Below are 23,059 nucleotides of genomic sequence, written 5' to 3'. Positions count from 1 at the left end.
GAGCTTTAGATGGCTGGAACTGCCTTAACAAAGGTACACAAACCAGGTGGCTAAAATAAATGAAATGTATTGTTTAACAATTTTGCAGTTTTGAAGTCCAAGATCAAGGTGTCAGCAGGGATGGTTTCTTCTGAGAGCTGTGAGGTAAGGCTCTGTTTCAGGTGTGTCTCCTTGGCTTGTAGAGAGCAGCCTTCTTTGTTTTTACTTTGTCTTCCCTCTCTGTGTGTGTCTCTCTATGTGTCCTAATTTCCTCTTTTCATGAGGATACTGGTCATTTTGGATTATACCCCAATCTAATAACCTCAGTTTAACTTCATTACCCCTTTAAAGGTAATGAAGACCTATCTCCAAATAAGGTCACATTCTGAGATAATGGAAGTTAAGACATCAAAACATAAATTCTGTAGGAACACCATTCAAACCATTACAGAATGCATAATGTAATTTACACAGGTCAATTCTGAAGGACCAGAGAAGAGAGGAAGAAACTACAGAGTGGATCTGGAGAGGTGCAGAAACTTAGAGTCTATTGTGTACTGTAGCTTAGCTTAGTCTGACTGCCTTTGCATTTGCAGAACGATTTAATCCTCACTCTTTCCTACCTAAGTGGTCTCAAATATACATTTTCTTTTCCTCCTTTGATACTACAAGTTACTCAAGGAGCATCCTCCTATCATCATCTAAGAGAAACAATGCTAGTATGGTAGAGGATTTTCAACTGGATACAACTGGATAGTATGTATCCAGTTGGAAAAATATTTGTTAATGTGTGGGTTTCATTGGTACATGTCAGTCTTAAGTCTCATTCACTATTCTTAAATCCACTATGCTCTTTTTCAAAACTCACTGTAATTTATTGTGTGTCCACATGACTAAACATAAGCAGTAGCTGGTAAATGATTCAAGAGTAACTGAAGATGTTTTCATTTGTTCTGTTTTATTTGTATCTGTACGACTCTCAGTATAGGAGCTCCCTACCCCAAATCAAAGTGTCAAACCAACAACTTCTCCATCAGACAGCTCCAGGAGAACTGGTAGAGTTTATGCAATTTACTTACAAATCAGGATGTACACTAAGAGTGTAAGACTAAGACAGGAAATGAAGAATTTTGTCGTCGTTGTTTTTTAAAGGCAGGGATATATTTTTAACTGGTAGGCATGTTAAAAAAAACAACAACAACTTTGAAGGCCCACACTTGAGGAGGTCAGAAGAGCCTAATTTATTTCCATCTTTGAATTCCAAATCCTACCCCTCTCCAAAACGAAGGCAGATATTAAGTAGGATTTTAAATAGGTTAAAAATCCCGTAATATACATATATAAAACACAAGTTCTATTATTACAATCTATAATGTATTAACATATAACTATATCATGATATATAATATGATCCTGTAATATATGCAATGATGTTTACAATACATAAGTAACACATGGTATACAACATAATATAAAACACATACATAATTATGGAATATACCAACAGACATGGATAAAATATAACATCACACTCTCAGATCTGGGTTTGCCTGAGAATATATGCACCACTACTGTAGGTTCTCTCAGCACCCTATGCTTAAATACACCTGTGGTATTCAAGAGTCGAGTAACCAATGTATACCTGTGTTTGTTTTTCCTCTTGATATACTACACACTGTTGTTCAACAGCCTAACATCACTACCTGGTCCCATTTTCACTATTCTTTCTTTCATTAAAAGATGGGGAACAGCTGTAGCTAATTTCTCACTAAAATAGTTTCTAGTATATGTGCTTTTTAGTATCTTTATTACACCACTGTATATTTCACCTGATTTAAGCATTCCATATTTCCCTTCCTGCTTTTGTTAAGTTAAGCAATCACACGTTTCTTTTTTAAAAGGGACATGCTGCTCTGCAGAACATCTGTCTTTCCTTGTTCTCAAAAATAATAAGTTTAGTTACTTTCTCATGGAGGATATTTGTTTCACTCTTTCCGAGAGCACTTCATCATGGGCTTAGTACAACCTTGCTATTCTTTTTCCTACAGTTCCATAAGAGCATGTGAGGAAAGATACTTTTCCTATATTCACTTTTAAGGGTAATGTCATTCACCAGAAATGAGATAAAAGACTGTAGAGATGGGAGTGAAATGTGTGCATACTCTTTAAAGTAAAGAGTATGTTAATGGTCAAAGAAATTAAGGTGACGGCATTCTTGAATTGAGTGAAACTTAAAATTGAAGATGTGTTTTTCCTTTTTACCTCTAAAAGTATATTTTAAAGGTATAAAAAATAAAATTAATAGAGCCCCACTCTTGTTCTTTATAGATGTTAATCATAGTCGAAAGCAAATTTGTATAAATTTCCCATTACTTCAAATAATGGGAAAATAATAATTGAAAAATAAAAAACTTATGAAGAAATATTTCTGAATTTAGAGAATTTAGACCAGTTACAATCAACTATTTTTTGATAAAAAGTAAAAGCAACAAATTGTATGTAAATTGCAAAAAAAAGTCATATAAAAAAAGTGATTTTTTAGTTGTTGAAGATCCTTAGAGTAACCTGTGATGAGGCTAGTGAAAAACAGGTATTCTTGAGATTTTTAAATGTTTTATGTTTAATGTTTTCTTTAAAGAAGATTTTAAATAGTATGTTGTCACTATTAAAACACAGACTGGACGTGTTATAATAGAAAAAAATGATCAGGTCAGGAGGCAGATTGTGTTCTAAACTTGCCCTCTGTTAAAAAGAGAACCACAGGCTCAAAGTCATTTAGGCCGAGTCAACAGAGCAAGAACTAGGAAGATCGGTAGGAGAAGGAAGGGATAAATAAAGGGGGGGGTAATCAGAAGGGGGAATGAAGCATGAGAGACTATGGACTCTGAGAAACAAACTGAGGGCTTCAGAGGGGCGGGGGTGGGGGAATGGGATAGGCTGGTGATGGGTAGTAAGGAGGGCACGTATTGCATGGTGCACTGGGTGTTATACGCAACTAATGAATCATCGAACTTTACATTAAAAAAATTAATTAATTAATTAAAAAAAAAAGAGTTAATACCTAACCTAACTGCAGTTTAACCCCTTAGGAGTGTAACCTTTGACCAGTCAACATGGAATTTCCTGGTCAATACTAGGAAATTTACTGATAGACCCTTTCTATTCTCCTTTGGAGAGTAACCTTGCTTAAACAATGTATTCCCTGCTAATAAATTCCCCTTTTTTTAATGCCCTTTCACTGCCTTGAAAACCCTTTCTTTGGTTTAGCTCAGTGGAAAACCCCTCTACTTGCTAAATGGGATGCTACCCTATTCAAGAATCATTTTATGAAACCAATTGGATCTCCAAATTTACTTGAATTTTTTTAACATTTCCTACTGACTAACAATGTGATCATGAGGAAGATGCCTACCTTCTTAAGCCTTAGCTTTCAAATGTGCAAAATGAGTGTTATGGACTGAATTATGACTCCTGCAAACTTCATATGTTGAAGTCCTAACCCCCAGACCTTTAGAATGTGACTAATATTTGAAGACAGGTCTCTAAACCGGAAGTAAGTCAAAATGAGATCATTAGGTTGGGCTGTAATCCAACATGACTGATATCCTTATAAGAAGAGGAAATTAAGACACAGATATACACAAAAGAATATGATGTGAAGACACAGAGAGAAGACAACCATCTACGAGTGAAGGAAAGAGGTCTCAAAAGAACTAACCCTGCTGATACCTTGACCTCACACTTCTAGGCTCCAGAGTTGTGAGAAAATAAATTTCTGTTGTTTAAGCAACCCAATCTGGGGTTCTTGTTATGGCAGCCTGACCAAATCAATATAACAGGATTTATGAATCTTACTATGATTACATAGTTACCTGTTTATAAAGCATCTGGCACATGGTAGTTATTTAACATGTGCTAGTTAATAATGTTCTTACTGCTGATAGTCTTTTATTGGACAGATCATTTATAATTCTTATCTTTATTTTATCTTGAATATATAGAAGTTCTTTCAGGGTTAAGAGATCAAATTATATTATGTTTCTATAGCATGGGTCATAGGGTCTATGCCTTAAAACTTACTCATAGGTTTGGAATAAGAGCAGCCTTAAAATTGTGCCATTTTTTAAACTATATCCTTTTCTGTATTTAATCTATGTTTCAGTTTTGCATCTGGGAGATGTAAATAATAATTAGAATTGTCCTTAACAATAAATTCATATATGTAATAAAATTACTACCTGACACATAATTGGTGTTTAATAAACTTTAAGTATGATTACTGTATTCTCATGATTTTTTTAACCCTTTTTCAACATATCGCAGGCCAGGAAAGGTTTTTCTGGTGTACCCTTCTGTTTCTTATATCACTTCTTATCTGTCTTTCTTTGATGGGGCAAAATATGTCTTGCATTGCATAATTTATTTTTACTGCTGTCTTAATGCTTATACACCTGCTTCCCTTCCAGATGATGGTAGTCTCTCCCCAGGAAACTTGTTACCTTGGCTAAGATGGCATTGCCCAAAGTGCACTGGCCCCAGTGTTAGTTAGTCAAGATGTTAAAATGCTAGAGAAAAAAATATTAAAGGATTCTGTGCTCATGAGTTAAGCAAAGAAAATGAGACTTTATTAAATAGCATCTTAGAGGTCTTAAAAAGCTCCTGGGAATTTTGAGCAGTCGAAGGAGGTAGGTATGTGGGATGTAGCCTTTCCTCAATTTAGTTGATAGTAGACTGTTTTTAGAAAAATTTAGAAAAATTTAGAAAAATTCTTCTAGAGGATAGAATTTGGGAAGTTCTGACTAAAGGAGGGTAGAATATCCTTAAAACCTTTCAAATAACTTCTTCCCCAGTCTCTGTTTTGTCCTTTGCTTTCCTCTTTACTGGTTTTAAATAGATAATTATTATCACTAAATAATAATCTATTGTCACAACCAAATAAATTATTTTAGTCTACATAATAGATTAGAATTGCGGTATGTGTTTTTTAAAGCACCATCTAATTAAAAAAATAGTGTAGGGAGGCAAAACACATAATATAAAGGCATTAATTCTATATTAAAAATTAAGCCTTACCATAAATCAAAGACGGAAAATGTCATTTTCACTCATCCAGATTGGCAAAATGATACCTGATGTTGGTGAAGGTTTGGGGATAGAGTCACCTTCAATCACAGCTTTTAGGAATATAGTAACATATATGTTCATTAGTCTATCTTTACCGTGGTACAACAAATCATTTTCATTTTCCTCTTAACGTTTTTCTAAATGTTCCAAATTTTTCACAGTGACTATTGCTTATTAAAAGAAATACCACTTTGTTTTTTTATGATTTCTCAAATTTGAAAATAATATGAAGCTTTCATGGTTTCTTTGTAAAGCTGCTTATATAACTTCATTGATAATATAACCCCTATAACATCTTTCCTCAGTACTATTTTAGGACATAGAGAAAAGACAGAATGGCTTGCTAAACATTAATTTGCATACAAACGCATGTGAATACTAATCACAATAACCTCGACTTTAAAAGACAAAAGCAATTTCCAGAGGAAAAGTCTTTGTTACTTATGATATTAAGTGTAAAAAAAATAGGCATATATTACCTGAGGAGCAGTGTATACTTCTGTCCATCATCTACTTTAATAGTAGTGTTAATGCTTCTCAATTTTGCTTCACCAGCGCAGAAAAAGTAGTACTATAGGAGGAAAAAAAAAAAAAAGGTTTTCTTCAGTTTTTCACTATGAAATTAACACCTTATATTTGTATTGGACTTAGAATTTAACTAATAATTTTTATATTGCTTTGGAGAAAAGGAGTCTGAAACTTAGAGAAGTGACGGTGCAAGGTATATACCTAATAAAGGCTAGAATTAAAATATATAGATGTATAAGTATTATATACACATACATGCATCATACATGTGTATGTGCGCGCACACACACACACACACACACACACTTCTGGTTTCTTTACCAGTATTCTGGGGAACATGCCTGAGAAAGGCAGGTTTTTCTGCTAGCAGAAAATGAGTATTATTGGCAAGTTTCCTTAGATATCACCAATAGAGCAACATGAAGATCAGTGAATACAATCTAGAGGGTGATATTAATGTCCAAGGAAGTGAACTTTAAAGATTATGGAAGGTAACCGTTCATTCTAAGCTTCTAGAGGCTGACGGGGGTGGGGGGGCGGTCTTTGTCAGATTACTACTAATTGAGCCAACTCAGTTATAGTTTAAAAGGGGGCAGATCATATCTCTAACAGGTACATTTCATTAGGACTCCCCGGGAATTCCACAGGCAGGCTGCAGTGGCCTATTCACCCTCTTAACAGCATGTGCCTGCATGTATATTAGTTATATGACAGCTATTCTTTCCCAGAAAGGGACTTATCATATCTACAAGCAATTGGTTACCCGCATATAAGTTAAAGAAACACAGTTGCATAGTGTTTCCTAACTCCTGTGCATCTAGCCATATATTTGTGTTATATATATATATTTTTTTTTTTTTTTGAGGAAGAGTAGGGGGGCAGGGACAGAGGGAGAGGCAGAGAAAGAATCTTAAGCAGGCTCCATGCCCAGAATGGAGCCTGATGTGGGGCTCCATCTCACAACTCTGAGATCATGAATCAAGTTGGATGCTTAACCAACTGAGCCACCTGGGTGCCCCACATCTAGCTATATTTAAATTGATGTATCTATAACTTCCCACATGTAGTCTAAAAATAAATATTATGCTACATATTTTAATTTTACAATATTTGGCCATTGCAAAAGATTCCATTCCTTTACAAAATTATTACGAGTTGGGATGGGGGAGTGGGATAGGGTGGTGATGGGTATTAAGGAGGGCACATATTGCATGGTGCACTGGGCATTATACGCAAATGATGAATCATGAAACACTACATCAAAAACTAAGGATATACTGTATAGTGACTAACATAATAAAAAATTATTATTAAAAAAATTATTATGAGTTGACTTTAAGAAATATGTTACACAGTTTGAAACAGTAATAAAATAATAATAAATGATAAAATGTTAAAAATAAAATGTTAAACAGCATAATCTCATTTTGAGATTTTAAAAAAACAAGTCGACCTACATGAACTTTGAGGGGAAATTAGTTGTATACCATTGGGCTATACATTCTTCTCAAGCCCTGTGTAACTAGGTAAAAGTCAGTGTTTATTAAATTCTTACTCTGTACCTAGTATGCAACCGATGTGACCAAAGAGAACATGTGATATTTTTAACATCACAAATAATGATTCAGCTACTCCTTACATATAATATTTTGGGTTCTACATTGTTAGGGAAGATACTTAAATGATAATGTACTGACCAACAGTGAGGTGTGTGTGTGTGTGTGTGTGTGTGTCCGTCCACGTGTAAGAAGGTTAGTTTCCTTAATTTGTTCAAATATATCAAAAAATGCTTGTTCAGGTACTATTAAGTCTTGTTAATTCCCTATTATCTTCAGGGCTATCAAAGTTAAACATATATAAAAATTTAATGGAAATTCTATTATTCTTACTTGAATTTTTCTTTTATTATAAATAGCCCCTTTATGATATTTATATTTATGATATATGTATATCATATATATATATATATATAAAGTAACTATTTATTGAGTGATTACTCTGCATCATGGATTTTTAAAACACCTTATAAGTAACAATTGATTGTTTCCTTACAAAACAAAATAAAAAACAAAAATCTAGCTTCAATATTCAGAGGTGGAAACTGAGGAAAGTGGTTCACCCCTCACCAGGGAGGCAGTGATTTGCAATACAGCTATAAGTCTGGGAACTGGTGTTTAGACTCCCAACAATGGATGTTATCTATGTACTTACTTCCTTGCTATTAGAAAAGAGCCAATAAAATGTTTTTTAAAAATTGTTTCAAAAATTTTTTAAATTAAAATAAAAATTGTTTCATATTATTAAACTTTCCTAAAACTTAAATTTCCTAAAACACACACAGACACAAAAACATTTGACTAACAATTCTGCATTTCTAGAATGGGTCTTAAATTATGATCACTGTAAAAGTTCAACCATAAATATGTCTTTTTGTGAAATTTGTAATGTAAATGCATTCCCCATATGATTATACTTTTAAAATAGATGAAGAAATTGGAGCATAGTTTCACAAATCATTGTGGAACACGGAAAATCTTAAAATCATGAAGATAGAATAACACTGAAATTTCCTTTAACTCATTCCAAGGAAGCAGTGATGTGAGTGAAAAGAACATGAATTTTGGATTTACACAACAAAGTAAAAATTCCTTATCTACCATTCTTAAAAGAGTTCCAAGAGCATGTATAATACCAAACTCTGGGAGAAGCAGGATTTTTGTGAGATGCAAAGAGAAAATACCTAAACTTCACATTTGATTATTATGTCCCAGACATCTTTCTACATGTTTATATGCATTTACTTTATTGACTCATTGTATTACACTTACTTCACAACATTTATTCATTTACTAATTTAAACCTCACAACAATCTTTATTACCCTCATTTTACAAGTGAGTAAATTTAAGCACAAAGTGCTTAAGTGACTTGCAAGGTCTCAAAGCTCCTAAGTGGCAGAGCTGGGCTCCAAATTCTGAGTCTAGCTCTAGGGCCCATGATCTTAATAAATATTTTTAAGATGGAGCCTGACACATAATATCAGTTCAATAAACAATAGTAATTATTATTACAGACATATCAATATATATTCTTTGTTTCTCCTAAAACCTAAAGGAAAGAAATTCTACACGCCTTTTCACCCACTATGGTTTTATAATTCCTCAATGTCTTGATTCGACCTATTGTGAATTTATTTTTATCTGAAAGTGAAAGAAATCTACTGTGATTCATCGTTTCATAAAATATTTTCATCCACAGTCCCGCAAATCTCTGGTAATTTCTCATAATGTCTCTGGAGATGTCCATAGTGGTGAGAGGAACCAGCTGAGATAGACACTCAGTTAATGGGAGTTGAGTCTGCAGCAGAAAAATGTGCTGAGGAGAAACATTTTGAATGTGGCCAATGCTCAATATTATGTGCTTTATAATTGTTTACTTTTGGTCTCCACACTTTTTCTGCTTATTATAAGATTAATGGGAAATTTTGGTCTTAGTTCAGGAAAATGCTATAGAGCAGGGATCAACAAACTTTAAGGGTAAGACTGATGATTCGTTAGTTTATTCTATTTATTACATAATTCTATTTTCTTACTTCTGTTTCACCTGTTCCTACTATTATCTGACTATTGAAAACAATATGAGAAAAATAAAGAGTATTTTATTTACCACTGAATCCTCAGAACTTGGCAAAATAACTGGTAACGGGCAAATGTTCAATGAATGAGTGAATACACACATGAATGAATAAAAATACTACTAACTGCTACATCTGGATGATATTTATTTATGACATCAGACTTTGTACTAAATAATGTATGTGTGTTATAATAAGAAAGATGAACGTTTAAAGAAAATCAAACTGGAATATGGATTATTTAAATTATAAGGTATAACTCACCTTTTCATGGAAATTCACATATTTAAATCATATCATAAAAGAACAGATAAAAATATAGTATTATGTTTCATATATTAGGCTGTGTTGAGTTAATTACCTCACTGCAGTGATGAGTTTGATGACTTACTAAGTCTGGGTATTTATCACAGATATATGAGTTGATTTGTTAAGGCAGAATGGTGTTGAAAGAAGAGCACACACTTTCAACTTAAAGTTGGCTTTATAATTTAGTGTTTGGTAGCTGTATGATCTTGGACTTTGAAGAAAGGTTGTTATAAAGACTACCAAGTGTTAAATCCATGATTTCAAACTTTTTGATCTCAGAACCCCTTTGTGCTTTTAAAAATTATTGAGGACCCTGAAGAGTTTTTGTTTACTGGGTGGTATCAATATTCATAATATTAAAAATTAAAACAGACATTTTTAAAATACAAAAATGTGTTAAGTACACATCACATTAGTGATGAGAAAGACGACATCATCACAATCCATGGAGCCTCTGGAAAACGCCACCGGTACACGTAGAAGAATGAGTTTTTGAAAAAGGTAAATAACAGACTTTTTTGAAAGTAGTTTTTCCCTTATGGATCCTCTGAAAAAATTCGGGGCTCCCTAGATCACATCTTACATTAAAGCTATAAAAAACAGTAGCACTTACTATCACTGGGATATTGGGAAACATCAAAGTGGAAAAACAGATTAAAATATAGAGAAGAGAATGAAAACTATTCAAAGTATGTACCATTTTGATATATAAATACTGAACACAAAATTACAAACATAGAACATACAGCTTCCTCGTGATTGTAGAAGACATATTTAAGATAAAATTTTATTTTGACAATAACACTAAAGTGAAGAATCAGAACTTTCTAAAATTCCTTTAAATGAAATAAATGTAATGACCTACCTTTAAAGTACCATTTTCAATACATAATTGAATAAAAAATCCATCTATTGATTCTGAGTCTTGCTTGAGATAGAGCAGGAGTCCATAAGAGTGTAAGGTCTGAAATTCTAGTGCTATGTTATTTTGTGGATTTAACAACACATCCTGGAATTCTAGATAGGAATCTCCATAATAACAAGCACAACTGAAATTTGTAGAGTCAGAAAGAAAATACAATTTAGGTTGGAACTGAATATGCAATAGTTGGGTTTCACATTAACATTAGAATAATATCTTCTGAAGTGGGGCTCATAATTGACTCTTTTCTGCCTGTTACAAGCCCAGGCACCTGTTTTCTTTACATAGTCACAGTGGTATGCCATAATTTCTATGTACTGGGGGTTTCATGATCAAATCTCACTTGGAAGGCAGGGATGTCTAGATGATTAATCTCCAACATTGCATTCAGTTACACTTTACGTTACAGGTCAACAGAAATAGGAACATTTTCTAAAGATGTCTCTATGCATTGTATATACAACATGTTGGTACCAAATTACGATTTATGTCATTACTGTTAATTTAACTGGGTGGATCTTGAGGGCTGATAAGAGATTATTGAGAAGTGAATAATGTTATCTTTTTGTAGCAATACCGTTTTATCCAAGCTTCCTTAAAAATCATCACTCCCTTGTTCTTTCTTTTTCTTACCTTCCGAATGACTATATTTTAATTAGCCTCAATCTTTCAAGTGAAATATAGATACTTTGAGTAAAATACTTTGACAATTTACATTTATTAAATTTATACATGTATGATTAATGAAACCTAGTTAGCTTAATCCCTGAATAAGTTTCTTTACATTATTGAAAGGTACTTTTGCTTGATAAAAACTTGACTATTTGATTATATTCCTGTAACAATGGATATGAGTTATCTCCTTTCACTTCCTCCCTTCTCCTCCTTCTGCAATACACACACACATAAACTCCCTTTAAAACTTCCAAATTATTTATTTTTTTTACAATTAATACAAAAATTATTCATGAAACTGTGAGTTTTACTTTGCTGTCCACCATAAATACTTTTTTTAAAAAAATATGTACTTTAAATCTTTTACAGAGTTTATATTCTATGTGGAGTATTTTTTTTTATTTTACATTTTCAATAACGCTTTAGAAATATTGTGTTAAGTCTTCAAACTTGTAAAACACTCTAAGGAAATAATCAGCTAAACTTCAAAGAATTTCTTCTTTTAACTAGAAAGAAGAAATTTCAAAATACTTCCAGGAAACGTGTGCTTTGTAGACATAAAAGCATATGGTTTTTTTTTTTTTAATAAAAAAAATTCATTAGTGAAGGTGTCTCAAAGATTGAAAATATTAACAAAGTGCATTCAATTTTGACATCTTAACTGCTTTAGTTGCTATATGAAATAAGCAGTTATTTATTCCTTGTAGAGTTTAATGATGATGTTGAATACATAGTACAATAAAATTTCATGTATTAAATAATTTAAAAAGGTTTCAGCCATTTATTTGAATGAATTGGGAATGGAGACAAATATCTATTTGATTTGAAGTTCAGAATATGAGAGTACAAACTATTTTCAGACAATAATTAATATTACAACATGAATAGACCCAACACTGGTGAAATCAAGAAACTACTATTTAGTTTTAAGTGCTTTGGGAAGATACAGTCCAACTGACAACAGCAAACTCAAAAACTCTTTTAATTTCATTATGTTTTGTCTTTTTATGGACTAATTTTTAAAACTTAGGTGGCTTTGTCATCATTTGATCAGTGCTTTATATAAAAACCCACACATGCACCCATTTGTAAGCTACATGAGGTCAAGAGCCATATATGTTTGGTTCATCCTTCTGTCCCAAGTGCCTGATTTTCTTAAGCATGTGAAACCTTACTATCTCTGATAGAAACTATAACAGTGTTTGCTTAAATGTGTTTGGAAAATTGAATTGTTATGTTTGAATAAAGAAATCAGGAAATGCTTTACACAGAGTCATAGTAATTTGACCATATTTCTAATGTTTCCTATTCACATGTATGAATACAAATTTTATTTTTCATTATTAGTAAAGACTTAATCAAGTAAAAACAATGGTGATAGTAAGCACTGAACAGTTTTGTGAAGAAAGATTAAGTGTAAAGACTATTTCCAGTAATTATGGGCTAGAATAAAATTATAATGCCATATATTTTTCATTATCTAGAATTAAATCATAAGTTCCTGACTTTCAGTTTTCATTTTTCCAAAAAGAAGAATTTTTATCTGAATTGTAGGTCCTCATATTATAATTATACCTTTGAATGAGTTTGTATGCTTTTGGTACATATAACCAAAAAGTCTAATTCAAAGTAGTAGCTTCAGCAATAAAGAAATCCCATGGCTTAAGTAAAAGCAAGTTCAAGATTAAGGTGGGCTTTCAGATGGACTCTAAAAAGCTCATCTCATTCCTCATAAGAGACTTAGATTTCCTCTGTCTCTCCATTCTGCTACTCACATAGGCAGTTTTAATCTCAGACTTGTTTTCTTCTGATTCTAATATGGTGGGCAGTAGTAGTCTAAATGACATACTTCCACATTCATGTCCAATCACTCAGTTTCCTATATTTTCAAGAGAGGTTGAAAGAATTTTCCCAAGTGTAGAATGAAACTTTCCTAGCAATTAACTGGCTAGAACTTGGTCACTGATGAAGATTTCCATTGGGGAAGATGGGGTGAGTTTCCACTGAGACCTATGGGGAGAGGCTCATAGTGAACAAAATTGGTATTCTGCTTGGAAGAATACTTCAAAATCTAATCCCAGTATTTTGCCAGATTCATGCCTTATTTCTTGGCTACTAATAGCTGACTGTCAGATTCAAAGACTCAAAGTACTCTACAACATGTCCAAGCTAGAACTCTTTCATCTCCAATTTCCTGCGTCTGCTTCTCCTCCTGAGAAGGTAGTTCTTGCCTTCATTTCTAACAGCACATATTGAGTATGAGGCTGAGTCTCGCCACACACAAAAAAATATTTAAAATTTAATTGTTGGTAGGTAGAGAGTTGTCAAAAAATTTTTGACACCTCATTATTTGACTTTTCCAGTGCACAGTAACCAACAGCTATTCCTACTGCATGAAGGTAAAATAAATTTTAAAGCAGTTTTAGTGAAAAATCAGAAGTCAATAACCCTGCCCTACCCTACTGTACAAAGAAGGGTTTTAAATATGAAAAAGAGTCTGTTCTTTAAAATCTGTTTAGTAGTTTGTGATCTACTAACCAAGAAACCAAAAAAGGACTTCATAGTCTTTTCATAGCGGTCTACACGTAAAATTAAATGTGAAAGTTGGAATCTTACAGAGAAAACTGAATACCAAGCTTATTTACAAGATAGTTTGAATGACTCCAAAATGACAGAATAGTTTAAATAAAGGACATGTAATATTTAACCCTACTTCCAATAACTTATCGTTAATAGCAGGGTAATCCATGAATAATAGTTCAAAGAAGAGTGATAATGTATTGTTTCCTGGAATATGTATTACTAGTTAATGTTAAATAATTCACAACTAAAATGCAAAATGGCTTTTTATTTATTTCATGCATCTTGGAAGTAATATCTAAAAAATAATAGTGAACATTGTGTTAGGCGTGTATATGCAAAATTTTCTATTAAATGTAATATTAATGTGAGAAAAGTCTACATGTATGACACTTAAATATAATTAATATAGGAAGATATACTAGACTGTTTATTAAGAAACACTGAGTCTTGATTCTTTGTTCTGCCAGCAATCAGATCAGCAACCATGTATTAGCGATAGAAACTCTCTGTGACTTAGTTCTCTTCATTTGTATTATTTCTAGGAAGAGCTTGGATTTTATCACTATGAAATACTCTACATGTTTAATACTTTATACTCCTATGTTCTACAAATTGTGTTTAATTCACCTTAAAATCCAACTTTATACAATCCATTTAAATTCATCTCAATTAGCTTAATATCTACTAATAAAGCAGGAGCAAGGAAGAAAATTAACATTTACACACTGTTTACTATGTGCCAGGTTTTGTTAAATACTCATATTTCTTAAAATGCTGCGGTGTGTTGTTTTTTTTTTTCCTGGAAATTTAAAGATTCATGCCATTTAAAAATGCTTTTGTAGGAACTAAGCATATTTCAAAATAAATTATGAAATATTTGTTTCTTTCATGGATTTTCACAGATTGATTAGTCCATGGATTATGTCAATGACATAATTTACAGAGCAGGTATTAATCATATAATGCAAAAAAAAAAAAAGTTTACAAAACAATACTGAAATCAAAAGCCAGAGTGAGTATTCAGTTTAAGATTGGTAGATACCTCTCAGTGTAGCCAAAGGAAATGTATGATAAATATGAGCTACAGAGGCAGCTTTTAAGAAAATAGATGATTGCAAAGAAAGCTGAGAGAGAACTAGTCAAATAGTTGAATAAATTTTTTCTGAAAGCAATTAACAATCTTTTTGGAAGGAAATACAACACCTATAATCACTATATTTCCCTTTCACCAGCAAATGGAAATAGATTATCATCAGGGAAAATTCCTTTAACAGCCATCCATAAGGACAGGAAGTAACTCTTAAAATACAAATCAAATCATGCCACTCTCCTGCTTAAAAACATTTGTTTTTGCCAGTTGCCTATGACAGAATTGCTTAATATTTACTCTGTATAGAATCTTTTCAACCTTTTTTTTCTCCTTTTGCCTTTTAATGTGGAATTATTCTAGCATAACTTACAGAGCAGTCATCCTTCCTATATTTATCTGCCATTACCAGTTCTGTCATGCATCATCCTTCATGTACATGGGTTCTGTTTCCAGGATCATTATCCTATTCCATTGGACAGATTGTCAACCCCAAGACAATCAACACTGACTTAATTAGTGTAGTTTTATGATGTCTTGACTTTGAAAGACTTGTGTTGCATATTGTCTTGTGCCTTTTGATATAAATATTGGAACCAGTTACACATGCAAACATCCTATTAAATTACATGAAAATTTACATTAGTAATTAATTTGAATTCCATGTTTTCATAGAAAAAACTGTAATTAATTGATATATCTGTGATACCTTATTGACCTATACATGAACATGGTATGTTTTCATTTTACAAGGGAATCTAAAATATTTTTAATATAATTTTATAACTTTTCTTCATAAAGATCATGTGAGTATTTTCTTAGGTTAACTTCTAGAAATCTTAGGAATTTGTTGCTGTCTTAAATGGTTTTTTATAACATCATATATTTAATTATGTTGGTATATTAAAGTGCCCCTGACTTGTATATTGAGCAACCTTGTTGAACTCTATTTTTAGTAATACTATACCATTTATGAGCAATGAAATTTTTTATTCTTTTGATCATAGTTCTTAAACTATCTTATTAGCTTATTACAGTGCCAGCACTATGAGAAAAACCACTCAAATAATGTTAATGAGATCCTTTTTCTTATTTTTCAGGGATGGTTTTTAAAGCTTTCACCTTTAAATGTAATGTTTTACTCTTCTAAACTCATTAAGGAATTTTTTTTCTGTAGTTTTCTGAAATTTTTAGCAGAATATTAAATTTTATCAGTTTTTCACTTATTGACATGCTTATATTGTAACTCTAATAGTCTAATATTAAATTTTTTTAATCCCCAAAATAAATCCCATTTCCTTATGATATTATACATATGTGAATTTCATTTTCAAGAATTCATGTTTAGAAAATTTGCATCTATGCTCATGACTGAGATTGCATTTACATTTTCGTTTTTTTGGTACCCTTTCTGATTTTCATACTAAAGTTTTACTTAGCTTCATTAAATAAATTGGGCAACATGAATTTCCATTTCTAATCTTTGGACGTGTTTTTGCTTACTTGCCACCCAAAATCTGAATCCAACTATAAAACTGTGAATTATAAAATATCCTAAAATAACTACAAAAGACTTGATTTAATATGCTGATTAGGAATCAGAATGCTATAGTAGGTAAAGTAGTGACTTGTAAGGAGATTTAATTTTAGTTGTTTTTTTTTTTAATTTTATTTATTTATGTGACAGAGAGACAGCCAGCGAGAGAGGGAACACAGCAGGGGAGCGGGAGAGGAAGAAGCAGGCTCCCAGTGGAGGAGCCCGATGCGGGACTCGATCCCAGAACGCGGGGATCATGCCCTGAGCCGAAGGCAGACGCTTAACGACTGCACTACCCAGGCGCCCCATAATTTTAGTTTTAATTTGGTCACTTCCTCTGTGTTACCTCAGAGAAGGTACTTCACTTCTCTACTTCCCCATCTTTACCAGTTAAATTAGGTGGCGCCTATTCTAAAATTGTAATTACAACAGATCTAACTACAGTTAGGACTCTTGGGTTTAATTATGTGCTTTATCTCTTAAAATCATAGAATCTTAGATCAATCTTTCAACCTCTTTGAGTCTCTCAGTTTCTTCACCAATGCAATGGCAATAACAAAGTTGTTCCATTATAACATCTGTGGAATTGCCAGATAAAGAATTTGCTCTAGTCTGAATAGTAGTCCCCCCATATCTGTGGGGGATATGTCCCAAGACCACCAGTGGATGCCTGAAACTAAAGATAGTACTGAACCCTATATGTAGTATTTTTCCCCTATATATACATACCAATGATAAACTTTAATTTATCAATTAGGCACAGTAAGAGATTAAGAATAATAATAATAAAATAATTATAACAATATACTATAATAAAAGTTATATGAATGTGGTCTCTGTATCTCAAAATATCTTACTGTACTGTACTCATCCTTCTTGTGATGATGTGAGGTGATCAAATGCCTACATGATGGGATGAAGTGAGGTGAATGACAGAGGCACTGTGATACAGTGTTTGGCTACTACTGGCCTTCTGACAGTATGGTAGGAGGATTATGTGCTTCCAGACCACAGTTGACCACAGGTAACTGAAACCACAGAAAGCCAAACTGCAGATAACAGCAGACTACTGTATTTGGGAAAGAAACCTCTTACAATGAAACACAAAGGTTTTGCAACTAAAACTTATTTTTAAAATAGCTGTTACATGTATATGCCCTATATTTTTCTCAGGCATATATTTAGAAAGGTCTGAAGCACAGGGTATTGCCACATTAAGCAGATCTAGGTAGAACCCTATGGATTCTAAGGAGGTATATAGTGGGACTGCTAAGAGATTCAGAAGTGCCCTCTGTTCCCATAATAAGAGGAGTAGTTCATGCTTTTACCTGTTTTGCCTGCTCACAAGAGTAAAAAATGTGAATAAAACTAAAGATGTAACTCTAACAGATAATGCATATTATACTCTATTCTTCACATAGCACCTTTACATGCATCATCTAATCTGATTCTCATCTCAATCTGGGAAACATGAAAGGCCAAAGTTCTTATGAGCCCTATATGTTTATCTAAGAAACTGAGGCTTAGGGAAGGTAATTTGATCAAAGTTGTATATCTTAGAAATTGTCTTCTCTCATCAAAGATATTCTTTAACAACAATTTTATTCTGTGAACAAGGTTGCTTATCAATTATTTTAAACATATAGTCTTTGCAATTAAAAAAAAAAACTCATTTAGGGGCGCCTGGGTGGCGCAGCAGTTAAGCGTCTGCCTTTGGCTCAGGGCGTGATCCCGGCCTTATGGGATCGAGTCCCACATCAGGCTCCTCTGCTATGAGCCTGCTTCTTCCTCTCCCACTCCCCCTGCTTGTGTTCCCTCTCTCGCTGGCTGTCTCTATCTCTGTCAAATAAATAAATAAAATTTTAATAAATAAATAAATAAATAAATAAATAAATAAATAAATAAAAAATAATTTATAGCGGCACCTGGGTGGCTCAGCTGGTTAAGCGTCCGACTCCCGATTTTGGCTCAGGTCATGATCTCTAGGCATGTAGCGTGCTAAAGATTCTCTCTCTCCCTCTCCCTCTGCCCCTTCCCCCTGGTCTCTCTGTCTCTCACTCTAATATATAATTATTGAGCTCTTAGCTAGTTTACAATAAATATTTAATTAATAAAGCTACTCTGAAATTGAGTTACATTTAATCTTTGAGATGATGTGTAATTTTTCCTTCTCTTGCTGTTTAATATTTAAGGCATATTATGGCTATATGGGGTTTTATAGATATTTCTGTTTTATAGGAAATCTACCCACAGAGAGATGAGAATATGTAACACTGGGAAACATTTTTACCACTTCAACTTTTCATCCCCTTGATCAATCAATTTACAGAGAAAACAGAAGGAGTGACTTGGGAATCTTCTGTTGCTCTAGGGCTCTAGCCGTCTCCTGAAAAACTTTCATGCAAATTTAGGGTGGACCCATTGCTTCAATACTGAGATGCCCTTGTATTTATTTTTTCTTATGATTCTAACAAATTACATTTTCTATATATAAGATTAGTAATAACAGTATTATAAACATGCATGTATTTATTGTGAATAAGTAACTCTGGGGCACCTGGGGGGCTCAGTTGGTTAAGTGTCTGACTGTTGGTGTCAGGTCAGGTCATGATCTCAGGGTTGTGAGATCGAGCCCCACATGGGGCCCCATGCTCAGCATGGAGTCTCCTTGAGATTCTTTCTCTTCCTCTCCCCTGTTCCACACACTCTCTCTAAATAAATAAATAAAATGTTTAAAGTTAAAAAAAAAGTAACTTTTATCTGCCAATGTACATCATCATAATAGACTCTAGGGCACAAAGTATGGATAAAAATTAAGTAGTCATGTCACATTGTATATTCATCAGAAGCAATCAGATTTAGACTATAATGGTTGCCCATAATACATTTGGGAATAAAGTATCTATTTAATAAGTTCTAAAAAATAATTGCTGGGGTGCATTTTTTGTTAATTTATAATAAAATAAAATACAAATGCTATTACCAGTACTATTATCTTATGCAACATAACCAAATGATCTGTCTCAATAACTTATAATTAATAAAACTTGAAAACCCCCTTTTAATTTTCTAGATATACTGCTGCTTATTTGGGGCAACATTTCAAAAGTAAAATATTTGCCCCATACTTAAGAAATTAAATAGTTATTCTTCACTCATATGTATTTAAACAGAATCATAAATACTTTATACTTACTCACCAAATATTCTTTTTTCATGTATTTTATTTTACAATCTATCATATTACTTCAATAATGCCTATAGTCTAACTGTCCCCCTCAAGCTGTCTTGGCAATCATCAACTTTCTCCATGCTCAGACTTTACTGACAGATAAGAGGATAAATAGAGGTGTTAACAGTGATTATCCATATCTCACCTTGTTCCTAGCAATTTAATTTTCAACTCTTCACCTGATCTTTCAACACTGTTAGAGGTTCAAGACTGATTTCTGCTATTAACCAGCAGCTGACCACAGGGAAGAGTACAAAAGAAAAATCATGATCCACAAAATTGTGGGACATAGATATATAGATAAAAGGGAGGCCATGAAGGTTAAAAATATATATAGGTAATATGATTTTATACACACATAAATACACACATATGAATGAATATATACATATATATAACACACATTAATATACGTATTAATGGAGTGCTCAGGGCAGGCTTCCCAAAAATATGCCAAAGTGGCATACTGATTATTCTGAATTAAAGTTATTTGAGAAACAGCTGGTGCAAGAAGGGCACTCTGACCTTCTTCTCTGTCCCACTGAAAGTAAGAAATAAATCTCCAATGTTAAAGGTAACTTTCCTGCACAAGGAGGTAGAGAGACATCCTTAAAACCAAAGTCAGAAAATTCAGGGCCAAGGAGCCTATGGAAATAAACTGTTCAGTTTCTTCAATAATTAGTATCCAAGCCTAAGTTTCTTTGTCTTGTCAGTTCTTTACAAATTTATTGTTTCTTTGCCTAAAAGGTATATAAATATCCTGCTTTGGTCACTTCTGGGATCCCGTTTCTATGAGACCTCTGTATATACACAATTAAATTTGTTTTTTTTCTCTTGTTAATCTGTCTTATGTCAATTTAATTATTAGACCAGCTAAAAGAATCAAGAGGGATAGGAGAAAATTCCCCCCTCGACAGTATACACACACACACACACACACACACATATACAGAGCAGTCTTTAACTTGCACTGATGGGAGTGGTTTTTGCATAAGAACATCTTCCCTCAGGTGTGACAGGTTAGAGGATTTATTTTGAAAACAGCTACTTTTAGGAAACTCTAAAAGGTCTACTGGTCACTGACACTTTAGTATGACTTTTATTGACATGAAAGTTCATCATTAAAATAAGTCAAGGCATAAAATACATATACGTGTCATGTTTCCTCAATTATTTAAACTACGTGGCATTTTTAAGCCACTGCTAGTCCTTTTGGAATGAAGTACAGAGAAAAGAAAGATGAGATGATCTCTTTTTTGTTTTGAGATTACAGGGAGGGAAGGTTGTAAGCCAAAAAGTGACATTCTCAGAATGGAGGTGAAGCGCCAGAAAAATCAGCATAAGAAAAAAAGAGTGCTAGGGGTTGTAACCATCCTTGGATTGGCATTAATGGAAAGCTGAAGAACAAATACATGAAATACAGAATTTGTTTTCCTCAGACCCATTTTGAAACTATTATATATCATGAAAATTCCAGTGGTCTAATAGAAACACTGTATGTTACTGGAAGATCATCTGGTCAAAAACAATTTTAATGGTTGGGGAACCTGAGTGGCTCAGTCAGTTGAGCATCTGACTCTTGATCTCAGCTCAGATCTTGATCTCAAGGTGGTGGGTTCAAGTCCCATGTTGGGCTCCAAGCTGGGCATGGAACCTACTTTAAAAAATAATTAATTAATTTAATATATATACAAACACACACACATATATATATATATATATATATATATGAACAATTCTAATGATAAGCATATTGGATCTGGACTGAAGACTGGAATGGGCATTCACTACCTCATAGCTGTGCAAATTTTGGGCAAAATACAGTATTTTTTCATTTTCTTAGGGCACATATTTTGAAAGTTGACTCTATTTTGATTTTGGAGAAATAATCTGAAACTTATACTATTGAATAGAAGAGCTAACTTATATTTAACTTTATTAAGCAAAGCAATAAATTTCATTTCAGAAAATTACTTATATTTTACATCATTTATCTATATTACGGCTGTAAATGAATGGGTGAATAATTGAACATTTTAAAAGTAACCACTGGCTTTTAATAAGCCTTTAAAAACCTGTAAATTCTCAGAATGCCTCCAAACTGTAATAATCAACTTTGTTTTTATTTTTCCTACTATTAAAAAAAAAACCTTTCACTTCACAATTTTGAGGACACATACTATAACTCAAAATGCATTCTTTTAATTTCAAAGTTGTTAAAGATAAAGATGTGTTAATTTGAGTGATATAAAGCTTAGAGAACAAAAGATATGTATTTCCTCGGGAAGATATCTTGTAAAGATTTGAAGCTTCCTGTCATCTGGATGTCCTTGTACATCTCAGTGAGCTCAGTGGGCTATGCAGGATAACCTGACATATTAAGGTTAAAAATTAGTCTGATTTCATTCAAGGACTGCTGGATATGTCAGCACATAGAAGGTTTGGTGAAAAATGTATCAACTCTAAAACATTTAACTAGTGGAATTTTTACTCCACTTTCACTCACACTTCCCATCATCTAATGTTGCCATTTCCTGAGGCTTTTGTAGATTCTGTGCTATCAATCACCATGCTTCTCTACTTTTCCCATTGCCAATTTCAGTTCCCAGATTTTCAAGTCTGTTTAGTCTGTTACCATTTGCCAATTGTTTTTCAGCTTCCAAATTTTTACATGTTTTCTCCTCTACCATTACCTTTGTTCTAGTGGATTTCTACCTTAAAAAAATGTTTTGCTCATTATTTGTGGGATTTCAGGAGAAAGCATAGGTAAATTTATAAGTTTAATCAATCATCTTTAACTGGACTGCTAGTTTTTGTTAATCTACATCTTTCAGTTAGAAAGACTCCAGAATTCTTTATGTTCTTATAGAATTACTTCTAAGTATAGTTAATAAATACTCAGCTTTAGTTTTAAAGGAACATCCAAAATACATGTGAACTCTGCCTCAACCTAACAGGATTATACTACAGTTCTGATCTTGTTGAAACTAAGTTTATCAAGAGATCCTAGGCCTGTAGAATCTGCCCTCCTTACAGAGGAGTATTCTATATTATTGCATAGTTTATTACTTTCAATTTATATCTTCAAATGTTACTTAAGCTAATGCTGTCCACAGCTTGATCCTCACATTCAAGACTCTACAGCCTTGGAATGATATTTTTTAATCCGAGACTTCATCTAATATTGTAAATCCAATGGGAAACCTTAGATATACCTGATACTCTTGAGTTTTTCAATTTTTGGAATTCATCGAAAGGTGGGAATTATGCAATTAGATGCATAATTTAGTTTATAACATAAAAATACTAATCAGAACTATTCTGGTTTATTATAAAAGAAATGTCACAATGGATGTAGCACTAAGTGAGACTAGGGATTTCCCAGACTTGCTGGATATTTGCTAATTCTAACAAGAAAGTGTCATAACTGAATAATCAGACTCCATTTCC

The 23,059-nt window shown here is 32.9% G+C and overlaps 1 protein-coding gene across 1 annotated transcript in view; it reads right to left on the bottom strand.

Annotated features, from left to right (window-relative positions):
* The window catches only part of EYS (EGF-like photoreceptor maintenance factor), a 1,472,906-nt gene that overhangs the window by 574,813 nt on the left and 875,034 nt on the right, over positions 1–23,059 (bottom strand). Inside the window, 2 exon segments of the mRNA XM_087856898.1 lie at positions 5,583–5,674; positions 10,439–10,622. Of these exon segments, the coding sequence (XP_087713024.1) occupies positions 5,583–5,674; positions 10,439–10,622 (276 nt within the window).

This window comes from Ursus americanus, chromosome 29, assembly GCF_024610735.1.
Source record: "Ursus americanus isolate L20-20 chromosome 29, mUrsAme1.1.p, whole genome shotgun sequence".
NCBI classification, from domain to species: Eukaryota; Metazoa; Chordata; class Mammalia; order Carnivora; family Ursidae; genus Ursus; species Ursus americanus.
This window is presented reverse-complemented; position numbering and strand designations above follow the sequence as displayed.